General features: G+C 43.0%; 1 protein-coding gene across 3 annotated transcripts in view; it reads right to left on the bottom strand.

The window, feature by feature from the left end:
- uvrag (UV radiation resistance associated gene) overlaps positions 1-18334 on the bottom strand; it is a 347124-nt gene that overhangs the window by 262848 nt on the left and 65942 nt on the right. For all 3 annotated transcript variants that reach the window (XM_043692472.2, XM_043692474.2, XM_087988432.1), the window contains one exon: positions 12486-12571. In XM_043692472.2, coding sequence (XP_043548407.2) covers positions 12486-12571 — 86 coding nt within the window. The remainder of the gene's footprint in view (positions 1-12485; positions 12572-18334) is intronic.

The following is an 18334-nucleotide window of genomic DNA, read 5'->3' on the forward strand; positions in this document are numbered from 1 at the left end:
TGTAACCTCTACAACTGATATTTCACCCTCTTGCCTATCAAGATTCTGCCTATCTTTGTTTTAAAAATAATTCAAAATTCTGTTGAGTTCCCCAAGACTTCATTTGTCTCCTCCCTAGAGATTTAGGAGTTTGTCTGTCTTAAATGGGTGACCCCTTATTTCGAAACACTGACCAAGAGATTTAGATTCTTCTGCAAGAAGAAACATTCTTCCAACATCGACATTGCCGAGACCCCTCAAACTCTTAGATGGTTTAATCAAGTCATTGCTTACTGTTTAATCTGAATGGATACAAGCCTGGCCAAACTTCCTTCAACATAACGCACCCATTCCTAACATTAGCCCAGTAAGCCTTCCATGAACTGCTACTAACATTCACATTCTCTGAATACTGTACATATTACCCCAGATCCTTGCTCTCAACCAGGAAACTCAAAGATGTATAATGTTGGACTAAATTCTTTTTGTTTCGTAAGAATTTGATCTTAAGTATCTGTACCTAGGTACCTGTATACTTAAGATGGCACTGTAATGCAGCAACTGTCAACCTTTCACAGTACTCATTTGAATAAATAACAAAGTTATTTCAATTCAACCCTGCATTCTATTTTCCGCAATAAAATTAAAGTATTTCTAATCACATGCTGTACCTGCATGCTAACCCATTGCGATTAGGGATGAGGACACCAAGTTCCTCTGAATCACAGAACTCTGCAATCTCTCACCATTGATACAACATGGCTTATTATTCCTGCTAAAGCAGACAATTGCATATTTACTCACGTGAAACTCCATTTGCCAGAACTTGGAACATTCATCAAAGCACCATGAAATATAAACCAGGCTCCTAATGCTCTTTCACAACATACGAAACAGGAGCAGAAATAGACCATGTGGTATCTTGATCCTACTCTGCCATTCAATAAGGTAATAATAGATTTGACTTCGATCCTAGATTCCCACAAAAGTAAAACCACATCATAACATAGACCAGAATCATGTTCAAATCAGCCAGTATCCACTCCCCATTTTACAAGTCTCAAGACCAACAATCCCGAATGCAAATCTTCATCTTAAAATGGGACATCCCTTATTCCTAAACTCAGACCACACATTCCAGACCCTTAAGGAATGAATTTCAGCATTCATCCTGTCAAGACCCCAACAAAACGTTAGATTCCAATAAACAATTCTCTGAATTCCAGTCAGTAAGGAGGAATAGGCACTACCTTTCCTTAACACAGGCCATCAACAAGGTATGACATCATATACTGGTTGCTAAGGTTAGATCACAAGGGATCCAGGGAAAGATATCCAATTGGATACAAACTTGACAACATAAGAGAGTTTTCATTCATACTGGAGGACTGTGGTCAGCGGTAAGCTGTAAGGATCAGTTCTGGGTCCACTGTTGGCTATTTATAGCAACAATTTGGTTAAGAATATAGGAGGTACGCTAAGTTTGGAGATGACACCAAAATTGGTGACACTGTGGTCTGTGAAGAAGGTTATCTATGAGTACAAGATCATCTTGATCAGGGCCAATGGGCCAAGTAGTAACAGATGGGAGTTTAATTTAGATAAACGCAAGATATTGCAATTTGATAAGGCAAGCAAGGGCAGGATTTGTACAGTTAATGGTAGGAGCTTGGGGAAAGTTGTCAGACAGAGACTCAGGGGTGCAGGTGCATAGTTCCTTGAAAGCGGAGTGGCAGGTCGACAGATTGGTGAAGGTGGCATTTGGAACGCTTGCCTTCATTGGTCATGGCAATGAGCATAGAAGTTGGGATGTCATATTGTTGTGAAGCAGGACATTGATAAGAGTCAGTGTGTTGCTGAAAAAGCACAGCAACTAGGGCAGCTAAGGAATTGACGTCTCTCCTGCTCCTTGGAGGTTGCCTGACCTGCTGTGCTTTTCCAGAAACAGTCATCTCCAGCATTTGCAGACCTCACTTTCTCCCAGGACATTGGTAAGGCCACTTTTAGAATACCAAATACAATTCTGGTCACTCTGCTGTGGGAAGGATTTGTCAAGACTGGAGATTTTGAGTTACAAAGAGAGGCTGGATAAACTGCGACTTTTTTCCCCCAGTGCATCGGAGGCTGAGGGGTGACTTAGAGAGGTTTATAAAACCGTGAGGGAATTGATAAGGTGAGATGGGAAAGTCCAAAATTAAATGGCATAGTTTAAAGTGTGAGGGGAAAGATTTAAAAGGGACTTGAGGGGCAACATTTTCACACAGAAAATGTATGGAACAATTTGCCAGAGGAAGTGGAGGAGGTTGGCACAACTACAACTTTTAGAATGACATTTGGATGGGGGGGGGGGGAAAGAGAGAGAAAGAGAGAGGTGGGGGGAATAAAGGGAAAAAGGAGAAAAGAAAAGGCAGAGGGATGTGGGCCAAACACAGGCACATGAGACCAAGTCAGTTTCAGATATCTGGTCGACATGAACAAGTTGGATCGAAGGGTCTGTTTCCATGGTGTATGACAGCTCTATGACTAAGGAAACAATCTCTTCATTGCAGGAATAAGCTAAGCCAACTACTGCGGAATCACTTCCACATCAAGCATATCCTTAAGTCAGGAGCAAAAAATTGTAGACATTTAATGTTCTATCGTGCTTGCATTAAAACTCAACACTTCTCTAGCCTTCTGATGTAGTTGCTGTGCCTGTCTGCTGACCTTTGTGGTGAGTGCCTAACATAAACAGTACTTCACATTTATTTCTGTAGACTAATCCTCTTCGCCTAACATGTGCACCACCAACAGGCTTTGCTGATTCAATAATGGACCACTTTGTTTTAATGCAAGGCCAATCTTGTTTGTGTCTGTAGTGATTGTAACGAGGTCAGCCAGGATGTCACAAAATACAAGTTCCATGACTTGACCAGACTAACAGCTCCAATCAGAGAGCCCTGGCTGACAGTTATTAACAGAAGTGCCAGACATTCTGTTCACTCGGAGCTAGTTCTGAGGAAGCTAGACCAGTGTCAAGTACTATGCACATGTAAATAAAGGAGACTTGATGAGGGGATACCAGCCTCTGGAGCTATTTCCATCACAGAAGTCTATACTATAGGACCATAGTTTTGTCGTCTGTCATATTGGCAACCTCTATACATTGTACAAAACTCCAATTTGCACATGAAAGACAGTCAGAATTGTACTGTTGCTTATATATTTTTTACACAAGACTTTTGCCCACCGGCCATGATGCAAGTCAGTAATTTAATCTGAGGTTTCAAATGATGAAAATACATCACTCAACTCTTCAGTCAATGGTGTTATCTGACTCCCTGAATTAGATTACCACCTCACCACACAGAGAGCTATCCAGCGATTCCCACATTGAAGGAATCATATCACACCTGTCAAGAAAACTGAGTGTTTCAAGGAAAATCTCTCAAAATCTACACAATTTCAAAAAACTTCAATTTGGCCCAAAATTAAAATTGCATCTGGGTTAAATTGTCCTTTTTAGTAGTTCTATAGATTAATAAATCATCTTTAACAGAGTCAGAGCACAGGGGAGCAAGCCAGAGCCAGAATCTTTTAGGCAGAACAAGAGAACAGGCAATCAAACAGAAAGAGAAGAAATAACAGAAAGAGACCAACATACAAGAGGGTTCTGCAGAAGTGAGATCCTAGGAATGAGAGTCAGAGCCAATATATAAGTCTTGGGGAAACTGCATTCAACTACTGAGTAGTTTTATACAGTCTCTATCAGATGATGGAACTGTTAATACTGCAGCAAACAAAATGAAAACAGAACTGGTTAGATTTATGCTATTATTGGTTTTCAAGCAGGGAACAAAGCCACCTCTGTTTATAAAGTGCTGCAAAAAAGACTTTGCATTCAAGGCACTACATTGCAGAGTTTAAAACAAGCTATGTTGTTAAAGCACCTGTTTGCCGTGGTCCAGAAACATACCTTTGAGTTTAAATCAATGTGGTTACGTTGGGAAGTTTACAGACAGAGTGGGAGTAAAATATAGTTCTAAGCAAAGCATAAGCCGCACTAATTAAAACCTACACAAATATAAGCATCTGTTGGCATGGTGCAATGGAACAACATGAGAAGAGGTGAGCAGCATGGTAAATACAAGTTTGTTGTCCTCCTCCCATGACATCTCACTCAAACTGAATCTGGCATCTTTTCACGAAAAGGAAAGGAATGGAGGAAGAGAAAGAAAAACCTCTAGATTTAAAAAAGTACCATACACATATCACAACTTTTAATTAGAATGGTGGAACCTTTTTTAGGTTAAGATGATCCTTCCCACAAACAGCAAAGGTGTACAACTCTAGTTATGGCACATAACTAGCACCCTACCATGATTTAGGATCTTGTGATCAGTTTGTCTTAAAAAAATATTTAAAAAAGTGTTAAGCAGTCAATGTTCACTGACTCATTTAAATTTGCTTGTACAGTAAACAAAATTGCAATGAGGGGAAAAGCAATACATTGGACAAAACTCAATCGTTACATAAGACTTGATGCCAACTAAAATGGAACAAACTCTTTACTTTATGATGATTTATTGGTAATAGCCCACACTCAAATCAAAGGAGCATCAAGTTGACAAAATGTTTTTTTCTTGCTTGGAATGGTCTTCGAGGTGTGGTCACTACATCGCTCTAGTCAGGAACAGGTGTCAGTTAGACAATGGGAGGCAATAGTCTTGTGGTATTACTAAATTGTTAATCCTGAGTCCCAGGTAACATTCTGGGATCCAGGTATGAATCTCATCATGGCAAGTGGTGGATACTGAATTCTTTAAAAATCTGAAAAGAAGAGGAGTCTAACGATGGCCATGTAACCACTTACATTGTTAGCAAAACCAACTTGCTCACTCGGGTGCTTTAGGGAAGGAAACTACCATTCTCACCTGCTCTAACCTACATGTGACTCTAGATTCTCAGCACTGTGACTGATCGTTAGGTATGAGCAATAAGTACTTGTCTAGCCATTGAGGTCTACATGTCATGAATGAACATTTTTTTTTAAAAAAAAAGTCAGCTGAAGGATGGCAGCTAGGCTTCCCTGAAGGACAAAGGTGGTTTCAATGGTGAGGCTAACCTGCAATTTGAGATATTAATCTCCAATTGAATTTAAAATTTCACCAAATGCTGTGTGATTTCTGAACCAACCTTTGGATAACTCGGCCAGTGACTTACAGTTTTTCCTGTTAGATTTCATCCTGACTGTGGTAAAAGGAGCAAACACTTGCATTATAGAAGTGGTTTCAACTTCCCAACACTGTCACATCAGCTAACACCTTAATGAAGAGCACGCCAATCTTTGTACGTCATGAGAAACTATTTCTATTGGCAGGAAGATCAGTAATCAGAAGACAAATGGCAAAGTAACCAGAAGGGAAATGAGCAGAAATGTTGTGTGACAAGATACTATCTCGAACGCAATGCTTTAAAGAGAATAATACAAGTAGATCGAATATCAGCTTTCAAAAGGAATTGAATTGATACTTGAAAAGGAAAAATTTGCAGGGCTATGGAAAAAGAGGAAAGTGGTAACTGATTGAAAAGCTAATTCAAATGTGTTTCTTTCTGTGTTGTATGATTCACTATTTACTTCGGGCACTCAATTCTCACTTTTCATCTAAGATAGTCAGCTTTAGAGGAAAGAAGAGAGCAAAGCAAACCAAATCAAAAGGAACAAAGGAAAAATCAAAAAAATTGACTCTACTGCCATCCAGTGTTGGATATAGTTATGAATATTTATTTGCCTAAGATTTAGATATGCTGGTGTTGGACTGGGGTGTACAGTTAAAAATCACAACACCAGGTTATAGTCCAATAGGTTTAATTGGAAGCACTAGCTTTCAGAGTGTTGCTCCTTCATCAGGTGGTTGCGGAGGACACAATTCTAAGTCAGAATTTACAGCAAAGGTTTAGTGTGATGTAACTGAAATTATACTTGGAAAAAGATCTTGTTTGTTACATCTCTCATCTGTTAGAATGACCATAATAGTTTCACTTTCATAGGTAAAACACAAAACGTTTTTGAAAAAGTTACATTCTCAAGTGAACTTTAACTGGTGTCAGCCAAGATAATGTGCTGAAGGAGTTAGCCCCCTGTGTTCCCTGTTTGTGCCATAGTGTTTAGACTGACTAAACTAAAAAAACGAGTTCACAGAATCTTATATGGATTCATGCAGTTTTTGAGCAAAGTACAATCTAACTCTGCAAGTATAAATTCACCCCACAAACCTATATCTGTATGTGCGCAAGTGGGGGCAGGATGTGCTGTGACTGTCTGAGAGTATATGTATCTGTGTGTGTGTACAGGGGTCTAAGTCTGTGACAGCATGGGTGCATGTGCCTGTGGGAGTGTATGCACGCGTGTGTGGTGCCCATTCATTCGTTGCCATAGCTTCTGCTCTGTTTCAATGTACCATGCCTCAGGGCATCCTTGCCTGAAACATAGGAGGTAGACAACGTTGGCTGAGTCACATGAGTAACTGACATGTGGATTGTTGGGAGCTGTCCCCAGAGTATAATGTATGTCCCACCATGTATGTGGCAGGCACTTCTGCAACTCAGCCAATGTTGTCTACCTCAGACACTGCAGGCAAGGATGCCCTGTGGCATGGTACATTCTTGTGCGGTGTCCATTCATTGGTTGCCAAAGCCACTGCTCGGTTTCACCAAAAAACAGACAGGAGTGTTCCCTCCCAATTAGAGGACACTTCAGCAGTCCGGGACATTCGATAACAGACCTCTGGGTGACCATCCTCAAAGGCGGACTTCGGGACAGGCAACAACGAAAAGTGGCCGAGCAGAGGGTGACAGCTAAGTTTGGTATCCATAGGGATGGCCTCAACCGGGACCTTGGGTTCATGTCACACTAAAGGTGACCCCACTGCATCTCACACACACACACACACACACATCGACCCCTTTATATTCACACATGTACTCTCTCTCAGACACTCAACACCCCACACATCCTCCATCCCCACAGGCACTCCCCACACACAATTGTGGGGTGAATTTGTACTTGCAGAGTTACACTGTACTTTGCTCAAAAACCGCATGAATCCATGTAAGATTCTGTTAATTTGTTTTTAGATTAGAATCAGTCTAAACATTATGGCACAAAACAGGGAACACAGGGGGCTAACACCTTCAACACCTTATCTGGGCTGACACCAATTGTTACAGTTAACCTGAGAATGTTACTTTTTTTAAAAAAAAGTTTTGTGATTTACATATGAAACAAGTGAAACTAACATGAGAGACAACAAACAATAAAGGTATTTTTCAACATATAATTTCAGTTACATCACACTGCAAACTTTTGCTATCAATTCTGTGTCTTGCAATCATGGACTCCACAACCACCTGAAGAAGGAACAGCACTCCAAAAGCTAGTGCTTCCAAATAAAACTGTTGGACTATGACCTGGTGTTGTGTGAGGTTTAACTTCATTTGTTTAAGGGTGTGAGTTCTTACAAACAAAGCAACTTTTTCACACTCTTACTTGATTCAGAAGAGAAAAAGATACAAGTGAACCTTATGTCTGAACAATTTAACTTGACATTCAAATTTGGCATCTCCAACTTTGTTCCAAGGGTTAGCTAGAAGATGAAGCACTGAGCAAAATAAATTTTGCTTCCTGGTCAAATGCAGTCAGTCATTTATCTAAAGTAGCTAAGAATCCACTATATTTACAAATACCAATTTGAGAGGAAGATGGAAGTTGGAGATTGGAGAAATCAAAGCCTAGAACAAAGATAATGGGTAATGGACAAAGGGTGACCAATTTGCAGCATGAATCAGTACTTGGAACTATGATGTCGTGGCCATTATGGAGATTTGGACATCATTGAAGCAGGAATAGTTGCTGGATGTTCCATGGTTTAGATATTTCAAAAGGAATGGGGGACTGGTTAAAAAAAAAGAGGTGGGGGAGTAGCATTGCGAATTAGGGATAGTATCACAGCCACAGAAAGGAGGTCATCAAGAGGGGGTGCTGGTTTGTCGACAGAGTCAGTATGGGTGGAAGTCAGAAAACAAAGGAGCTGTCACTTTGCTGGGAGTCTTCCACAGCCCTCCAATAACAACAAAGATACAGAGGAGCAGAGTGGGAGGTAAATTTTGGAAAGGTTCAAAAGTAACAGGATTGTTATCCTGGGTAACTTCAAACTTCCCTAATAATGATTGGAACCTCCTTAGTGCAAATAGTGTGAATGGAGCAGTTTATATCTGTTGTCTAGGAAGGATTCCTGACTCAATATGTAGATAGGCTGACTAGAGGGGAAGCCATTTTGAATTTGCTGCTTGGCAACAAACAAGGCCAGGTGCCAGATCTCTCTGTTGGAGAGCATTTCGGTGAGTGATCACAATTCCCAGGCCTTTACTACACTGGGGATAGGAGCAGATGGTGTGGGAAAGTATTTAATTAGGAGAGGGGAAATTACAACGTTATAAAAGGAACTGTGGAGCATAAATTGGGAACAGATATTCTCAGGGAAATGCACGACAGACAGTTTGTCTGTCTAGGGAGCACTTGCTGTGAGTGTTGGATAGGTTTGTCCCACTGAGGCAAGGATGGGATGGTAGGGTAAAGGAACCTTGGGTGACAATGGATGTGGAACATCTAGTCAAGAACAAGAAGGAAGCTTACATAAGGTTGAGGAGGCAAGGAACAGACAGGGCTCTAGAGGGTTACAAGGTACCAGGAGGGAACTGAAGAATGAATTTAGAGCTAGAAAGGGACATGAAAGAGCCTTGGCAGGTGGGATTAAGGAAAACACCAAGGCTTTCCACACTTGAGGAGCAAGAGGATGGCCAGAGTGTGAGGGTAGGGCCGATCAGGGATACTGGAGGGAACTTGCCTCTGTAGTCAGAGGGAGGAGGGAAGGTCCTTAATGAATACTTAGCTTCAGCATTCACTACTGAGGACCTAGCCATTTGTGAGGATAGTGTAAAACAGGCTGACATCAGCAAGGAAGAGATGTTGAAAATTTTTAAAAACACAAGGATAGATAAGTCCCCTGGGCCAGATGGGATATACCCTGGGTTACTAGAGATTGCTGAGTCTTGGGCAATGATCTTTGTATCCTCAGTGTCCACTGGAGTAGTGCCAAATGATTTGGAGAGTGGCAAATGTTATTCCCTTGATCAAGAAAGGGAACAGGGATAATCCTGGGAATTACAGACCAGTCAGACTTAAGTCTATGGTGGGCAAAGTATTGAAAAGGATCCTGAAAGACAGGATTTATGATTACTTGGAAAACCATAGTTTGATTAGAGATAGTCGGCATGGCTTTGAGGGGCAGGTCATGACTCACAAGCCTTACTGAATGTTTTTGAAGATGTGACAAAACACATCAATGAAGGTAGAGTAGAAGATGTGGTGTACAAGGATTTTACCAAGGCATTTGATACGGTTCCCCATGGTAGACTCATTCACAAAGTAAGGAAGCATAGAATACAGGGAATTTTGGATGTCTGGATACATAATTGGCTGGCCCATAGAAGACAGAGGGTGATAGCAGATGGAAAGTATTCAACCTGGAGCTCTGTGACCACTGGTGTTCCACAAGGATGTGCTCTGGGACCTCTGCGCTTTGTTAATAAATGACTTGGATGAGGAAGTGAAAGGGTGGGTTAGTAAGTTTGCCAGTGACAAAAGGTTGGTGGAGTGGTGGACAGAATGGAGGGCTGTTGAAGGTTGCAACGGGACATTGACAGGATGCAGAACTGGGCTGAGAAGTGGCAGATGGAGTTCAACTTGGAAAAGTGTAAAGTGATTGATTTTGGCAGGCCATGTTTAAATGCAGAATAGAGGTTCAAAAGGCAGGATTCTTGGGAGTATGGAGGAACAGGCTAATCGTGGGGTCTACATCTATAGATCCCTCAAAGTTGTATGAAGATCTGGGTGTTCCTTTAAGAGAGTTAAAAGCAGCAGAACTAGTGGACACAGCACCATGTGTTCTCAACAGGGTAAAAATGTAACACTGGATAAAACAACCGTATTAGTTTTGAATGGAGTATATTGACAATCTTAATAGCCAATGACATAATCCGACACTCTGGGGTCTAAGACCGGGGGAAATTGAAAGTTGAGAGGAGAACTGCCAAGTCCTAGCATGCAACAGAGTGCTTGAAAAAAACGTATCTTAAGAATACCTACTCGATCAGTAACATGTGAAGCAGAAATTCCTATCAAGATGACGACACAGGCAGATCCGAAGACAAGAACCTATAGCTGCCTGGTTTTGCGATAAGCGTTTTGTGAAGTTTAATTGGGAGTTTTATCAGACTAGTATTATACAAGGCAAGGTAAAAGATAGGTTAGAGAAATAAATTGTAAATGGTGGTTAATTATTCTGTTACACTTGAAGAAATAAAGTTGTTAATTTTTACGTTTCATAGTTCTTGGCCACTCGAATGTTTACAGATTACTGCACGGGATAAATCCTTGTGTTGCTGGTTTTCAATCAAGCAGGTGTGTTTACCCAGTGTTTTAACAGTTGCCAAAGTTGATAAGGTTAAGAAAGTTGGAGTGTTGGCTTTCATTAGCAGAGGGATTGAGTTTAAGAGCAGCGAGGTTATGCTGCAGCTCTATAGATCTCTAGTTAGACCACACTTGGAATATTGTGTTCAGTTCTTGTTGCCTCATTTTATAAAGAAGGGTTAAGCTTTAGAGAGGGTGCAGAGGAGATTTACCAGGATGCTGCCTAGACTGGAGGGCATGTGCTATGAAGAAAGGCTGAGGGAGTGAAGGCTTTTCTCACTGGAGCAAAGAAGGGGAAGAGGTGACTTGCAAGATGTGTTAGATGATGATGGAGGCGTAGATTAAGTAACAGCCCGAAATTTTTTCCCAGGACAGAAATGGCTATCACAGGAGTGCATCATTTTAGGTGACTGGAAGGAGGTTGAGGAGAGATGTCAGAGGTCAGTTCTTTACAGAGTGTGGTGGGTGTGTGGAATGCAAGTGGTGGTGGTACAGTGAGATACATTAGGGGCATTTAGGTGACTCTTGGATAGGCACATGGGTGGTAGTAAAGGGTACGTAGTTTTAGTTTGATCTTAGAGTAGGATAATAGATCTGCACAACATCAAGGGCTGAAGGGCCTGTACTGTGCTATTCTGTTTGATGTTCAATAAAGGAGATTTAATTGAGATAAATAAGATGCTAAAGAGGATCAATAAAATACATGCAAAAAGGGATTTTCTTCAAGTGGGGCAATCTAGATCAAAGGTCAGTTTTCGGACAAGGGAAAACAGAGGAGTAGAAATTACTTCCCTCAGTCATGCATCTGTGGAATTTACTCCCCCAAAGTGCAGTGGATGCTGGGACATGAAGTAAATTTGATATCGACAGATTTTTAATTATTAATGGGATGTAAAGACTATAGACAGTGGGCAGGAGAAATGAGTTGAGTTGAGGCAGAGACGAGATCAGCTGCGATCATATCAAGTAGCAAGAGCTGACTCAAGGGATTCTTAGGTTAAAAAATGTTCTGAATTTGGATCATGCACAACTTTGTAGGCAGCCATAATCCCATATGCTTGCTGCCTTTGTCCTTCTAGATGGTAGAGGTCACATTTGGAAAGAATTATTAAAGGAATCTTTGAGATTTGTTTCAGTGAGTTGTGCAGATGGTACAGCAGTGGTTGACAGTGGAAGTGGATAGGATGTCAGATAAAGTAGGCTGCTTTGTCAAAGATGGCTTTGAGCTTTCTGCAATTGTTAGAGCTCCACCCATCCAAGCAAGCACAGAGTGCGACAGCAGTTAATGAGCCCTGACAATGACCAGATCTAATGAGTTTTTTAAAATCAGGAGCAACCTTCTACAGGTGGACTAGATCAATACAATAATCACATAAATGCTTAATTCTGGCTTTCAACAATGAGAGTCGAAAAGCATGGTGCTGGAAAGCACAGCAACTCAGACAGCATTGAAGGAGCAGAATCAATGTTACAGGGATAAGTTCTTCAGTCAGGGAACCACATTCCTGATGAAGGGCTTCTGCTCAAAACCCCGATTCTCCTGCTTCTTGGATACTGCCTGAACTGCTGCGTTTTCCCAGCACCACACTTGTCAACTCTGATCTCCTGCATTTGCAGTCCACACTTTCTCTTTTAACCAATATGAATCAATGAATTACAATCAGTGTGAAACCTTCAATGCCCCTCCCCACCACGCAGCCCTCATTCTGTCCGGCGTAGAGTGTGATGTGTAATGCAATATCTCAGGTGACATCAGCAAATTCTCAACACTAAATACTCTAACTCAGGATTCCAAGTTGGGTATTTTCTGAATAAGTCTGAGGTTTCCTAGCTGTACATTGGACTGGTCCAAAAACTGTTCAGATTAAACTAAAATACATTTTGCAAATATCTCAACGTAGTATTTTGACAATGAAACTCAAATTGTCAACAGCTACGTAACCTTGCGTCTCCTTGTTAAGTTTGAGTAAGATCAATATCTGAACCTGTGCCTTACCTGAGAAGGGAGAAGACACTATACGAGCTCCTTACTGAATTCTGGTCCACTTGGAGAAGGTTGGTCCTCTTCTTTTCAGCGAGGTCCTGATAAAAGACAATAGATCTGGTCACCGTTGGCTGAAGTTAAATTTTGAGCCAAAGGATTTGTTTTTGTCTAGGTTTCAGTTTGAAGACAACAATTTAAGTTTAAGTTTACAGAGAACTGCAACAGCGCACACTTGTGGCTTAAAGTGCAGACTACACTAAAACATTGCTTGAAACCTAAGTAAAAAGTTGCATCTAAAAGGAATAATCTTGTCGACCATATTTGCTCTTGGGACATCTACTTTGAGGTAGACTTGGTCAAAGCAGAGATTTTAAGAAATCTTGTAGAGACACCTGTAGTAAATCCACAGCTGAAACTAATAACTATTGTAACATTTAAACCATTTGCAAACTTGAGCCATAGCATCAGCCTCAGAATTCTGTACAAACCAAAAGAATTGTGTCAATTTAGTTCATTGTTCATAAACTAAGATGATGTCTTCTCATACAGAGAACTGCAGCTTCTTTGGACGAAAGGATAAACTAGAAACCATGTTGTTTTCTTGCCTCTTGTTGGCAACATATACCTTGTTGATTATATGGACTTCCAGAAGACATTTGATGAAGGCCCACATAATAGACCTAACAATGCTAGCAACCCACAGAACTGAAGGCAAATTATTGGTACGGCTGGGAAATTGGTTGACTAGCAGGCAAAAAAATTGGGATATTGGGTCAGGATTCAAATCTTCTAGGAGAAAGTGAGGACTGCAGATGCTGGAGATCAGAGCTGAAAATGTGTTGCTGGAAAAGCGCAGCAGGTCAGGCAGCATTCAAGGAGCAGGAGAATTGACGTTTCAGGCATGAGCCCTTCTTCAGCCCTGAAGAAGGGCTCATACCTGAAACGTCGATTCTCCTGCTCCTTGAATGCTGCCTGACCTGCTGCGCTTTTCCAGCAACACATTTTCAGCTCAGGATTCAAATCGACAGGGTGTGACCAACAGTATCCCATAAAGATGCATGTTAGGGCATCAAATATTCACATGATTTATTGACAACTTGGATAATGGCATGGAGAATCATATTTTAATATGCTGATGAAACAAAGTTAAGTGACATTGTAGACAGTGTCAATAACAGCATAAAATCATAAAAGGATGCTAATAGACTAGTTGAATTGGCAAAACTCAGGCGACTGTCTGTGGAGTTTGCACATTCGCCCCATGTCTGTGTGGGTTTCCTCCCACAATCAGAAAAATATGCAGGATAGGTGGATTGGCCTTGCTAAATTGCCCATAGTGTTAAGTCAAGGAGTAAATGTAAGGGAACGGGTCTGGGTGGGTTGCGCTTCAGCAGGTCAGTGTGGACTTGTTGGGCCGAAGGGCATGTTTCCACACTAACTAATCTAAAAAGAAACTGTGGCAGATGGAGTTCAAAAGGAAGCAAAGTGAAAGATTATCCATTTTGGATTGGATCACCATATATCAGCGTACTTACGAGATGGCATGAAATTTAATGTTGGGGATCCCCAAAAGATTTGGGTTCAGGTGCATAGATCTTTAGAATGCCATAAATTGGAACAGAAAATAATAAAGAAAACTAATGGAGTACTGAAGTTTATAGCTAGAGCACTGGAATCTAAGGATGCAGAAGTTGTACAAAACCCTGCTTAGACAGAACTTTGAGTACTGACAGCAGATCCTCAAGTTATGAGAGCATATACAAATTAGACCTGTTTTTCTAGAATTAAGAAGGTCTTCAAGATATTAAACAGGAAAAAGTTGGAGGAGATAAAGATAAAGATAAACTATTTCTAAAATAAAAACAGGACAGGTAACAGGGGTGTCAGTGGAGGAGCACTTTGAGGCTAGCGACCATAATTCTATGAGCTTTAAAATAGTGATGGAAAAGGATAGACCAGATCTAAAAGTTGAAGTTCTAAATGGAACAAAAGGACAATTTTGATAGTTCTTGGCAAATACTGACTGGGGGCAGATGCTCGCAAGGGATGGCTGGAAAATGAGAAGCTCTAGACACAAGATTACGAGAGTCCAGAGACAATATATTCCCATTAGGGTGAAAGGAAAGGCTGGTAGGTATAGGGAATGCTTGATGACTAAAGAAATTGAGGTTTTGGTTAAGCAAAAGAAGGAAGCATGTATCAGGTACAGACAGGAGAGATTGAGTGAATCCTTGGAAAAGGATAAGGCAGTCGGAATATACTTAAGAGGGAAATCAGGAGGGCAAAAAACAAGACATAGCTTTGGATTCTCCTTAATTCTGTTTGCCAAAGGGTTTTTACAAATATATTAAGGACAAAAGGGTAACTAGGGAGAGAATAGGGCCCCTCAAAGATCAGCAAGGAGCCACAGAAAATGGGAGAGATACTAAATGATTGTTTTGCATCAGTATTTACTGTGGAAAGGTATATGGAAGATATAGAAAGTAGCAAAATAGATGGTGACACCTTGCAAAATGTCCAGATTACTGAGGAGGAAGTGCTGGATGTCTTGAACCGCATAAAGGTGGATAAATTCCCAGGACCCGATCAGGTGTACCCTAGAACACTGTGGGAAGCTATGGAAGTGATTGCTCGGACTCTTGCTGAGATATTTATATCAATAGTCACGGGTGAGGTGCCGGAAGACTGAAGGTTGGCTAACGTGGTGTCACTAAGAAAGGTGGTAAGGACCAGCCAGGGAACTATAGACCAGTGAACCTGATGTTGGTGGTGGGCAAGTTGTTGGAGGGAATTGATGTACATGTATTTGTAAAGGCAAGGGCTGATTAGGGATAGTCAACATGGCTTTGTGCATGGGAAATCATGTCTCACAAACGTGATTGAGTTTTTTGAAGTAACAAAGAGGATTGATGAGGGCAGAGCGGTAGACGTGATCTATATGGACTTGAGTAAGGTGTTCGACAAAGTTCCCCACTGGTTAGCAAGGTTAGATCTCACGGAATATAGAAAGAACTAGCCATTTACTTTGCATCAGTGTTCACTGAGCAGAGGGACATGATGAATAGTGAGATTAGAGATAGAAGTTTGATTAGTCTGGATCACATGACATAACTAGGGAAGATGCATTGGATAGGCGAGAGGTTATTAAGGTGGACAAATCCCCAGGAACGGATGGGATCTATCCCAGATTGCTGAGGGAGGCGAGAGGGGAAGTAGCTGGGGCCCTGACATCTTTGTGGCATCCTTAAACATAGCTGAGGTGTCAAAGGACTGGAGGGTTGCTCATGTTGTCCCCCTGTACAAGGAGGAGAGTAGGGATATTCCGGGTAACTACAGACCAGTGAGCCTGACGTCAGGGGTGGCAAAGTTGCTGGAAAAGATACTGAAGGATAAAATCTATTTATATTTGGAAAAGAATGGGCTTATCAGTGATCTGCAGTCTGCATCTGCAGTCATTGTTTTTACCTCGTTGATTTTAACCCTACTGCGAATCCTCTTGCAAGGATGCCTGCCTTGAAGAAGTTTTCCTCCTCTCTCTACAAGAATCTCAGGGAGTCCCTCTCCCACTGCAACTCCCAGGTCATTTCCTCTGCCCTGAAGCTCTTCAATCATGTCATGAAACAAACTCGCTACCACAGCCACATTTGCTTCCTCAGTGCCTGCCTCCGTAACCAACTCATCCCACCCGGACTCCGGACCACCTTTAAACCAGCAGAGTTCGGACCCGAACAGGACAAACAGTACAGACTACAGATTCAAAAACACCAGCAACAGTTCTCCTTTAAGATCCTCCGCTCCACGCTTGCAGCAATGCGCCGGCACCTAACCTCTCTACAGTCAGCCCTGCCTCAGCTGAGGGCCACACTCTCTCAGAATTGCAAAGGACCCACTCTGTACTACATCCTCAGGAGAATCCATACTCTCAACAAACAGTATTTCAATTCCATCTCAAACATCAAAAACTGTAAGTACAAACTTTTATCCACCCACCTCCATAACCAGCACTCCTCAAACATTCTAGAAGATTCCCCTGGCCTCGGGATCTACTCAGATGCCATTAGCCATGCGGTTGATGCAGCTGCCACCCCCACGCTAATTGATGTCACTTCCGCCCCCATCATGGCCACTCCCACAACCACTTCCACCCCTCACAATTCCTCATGCACCACACGTGACATCACTTCCGCCCTTCACATCATCGCTGATGCCATATGCTCAGTCACTTCCGCCACCCCTACTGCCGTGGTCACCACCACTTCTGCCCCCACCAGCGCCACTCACCTGCATTCTGCTGACATGCCCCCCACAGACCCCACTGTCACTATCCCCCCAGAACCCTGAGGGAAACACTACCCCTGCTCATGACTCCACCCCCATTCCCCCCACCATCACACCCACTCCAGTTACAGGTTCTGCCCCCACTCCCAGCTCTACACCCACACCAGATCCCAGCTCCCAGCCCTGCCGAGTTTTCGCCATCCCCCCAGATCTCCCCCGAACGATGAGTCCTCAGCAAAGGACTCACATTCATCCCCCTCCGTCCACGCATCAATGAATTTAATACACGCCGTGACGTCGAACAATTCTTCCGTCACCTCCGCCTCCGAGCTTTCACAATCAGGACTCCCGCCCACCTTCCGAGGATCCCTTCGCCCACCTCCAACACACTGCATCCACCTGGACACCCCGCGCTGGCCTATTACCTGCCCTTGACCTCTTCATTTCCAACTGCCGCCGGGACATTAACCGCCTCAACCTGTCTACCTCCCTCCCCCACTCCAACCTCTCACCCTCAACGCGCAGCCCTCCAATCCCTCTGCTCCAATCCCAACCACACCATCAAGCTAGCGGATAAAGGGGGCGCAGTGGTAGTCTGGCGCACTGACCTCTACACCGCTGAAGCCAAACGCCAACTCGAGGACACCTCTTCCTACTGCCCCCTCGACCATGACCCCACCCACCATCACCAAATCATCATCTCCCAGACCATACAGAACCTCATCACCTCAGGAGATCTCCCACCCACAGCTTCCAACCTCACAGTCCGGGAACCCCGCACTGCCTGATTCTACCTCCTTCCCAACATCCACAAGCCTGACCACCCTGGCCGACCCATTGTCTCAGCATGCTCCTGCCCCACTGAACTCATCTCTACCTGCCTCGACACGGTCCTATCCCCCCTAGTCCAGGAACTCCCCACATACATTCAAGACACCACCCACGCCCTCCATCTCCTCCAAGATTTCAGTTTCCCCGGCCCCCAACGCCTCATCTTCACCATGGATATCCAATCCCTCTACACCTCCATCCGCCATGACCAGGGCCTCCAAGCCCTCCGTTTTTTCCTCTCCAGACGTCCCTAACAGTACCCTTCCACCGACACTCATTCGAACTGGTCCTCACCCTTAACAATTTCTCCTTTGAATCCTCCCACTTCCTCCAGACCAAAGGGGTAGCCATGGGCACACGTATGGGCCCCAGCTATGCCTGTCTCTTTGTTGGCTACGTAGAGCGGTTGATCTTCCGCAATTACACCAGCACCACTCCCCACCTCTTCCTCCGCTACATTGATGACTGCATTGGCGCCACCTTGTGCTCCCGCAAGGAGGTTGAGCAATTCATCAACTTCACCAACACATTCCACCCTGACTTTAAATTTACCTGGACCATCTCTGACACCTCCCGCCCTTTCCTGGACCTCTCCATCTCCATTAATGACGACCGACTTGACACTGACTTTTTTTTTTTACAAACCCACCAACTCCCACAGCTACCTGGATTACACCTACCCACCCTATCTCTTGCAAAAATGGCATCCCGTATTCCCAATTCCTCCGCCGGATCTGCTCCCAGGAGCACCA

Source organism: Chiloscyllium plagiosum, unplaced genomic scaffold (genome assembly GCF_037043375.1).
Source record: "Chiloscyllium plagiosum isolate Xiang-an unplaced genomic scaffold, Cpla_swu_hap1 HiC_scaffold_6, whole genome shotgun sequence".
Lineage (NCBI taxonomy): Eukaryota > Metazoa > Chordata > Chondrichthyes > Orectolobiformes > Hemiscylliidae > Chiloscyllium > Chiloscyllium plagiosum.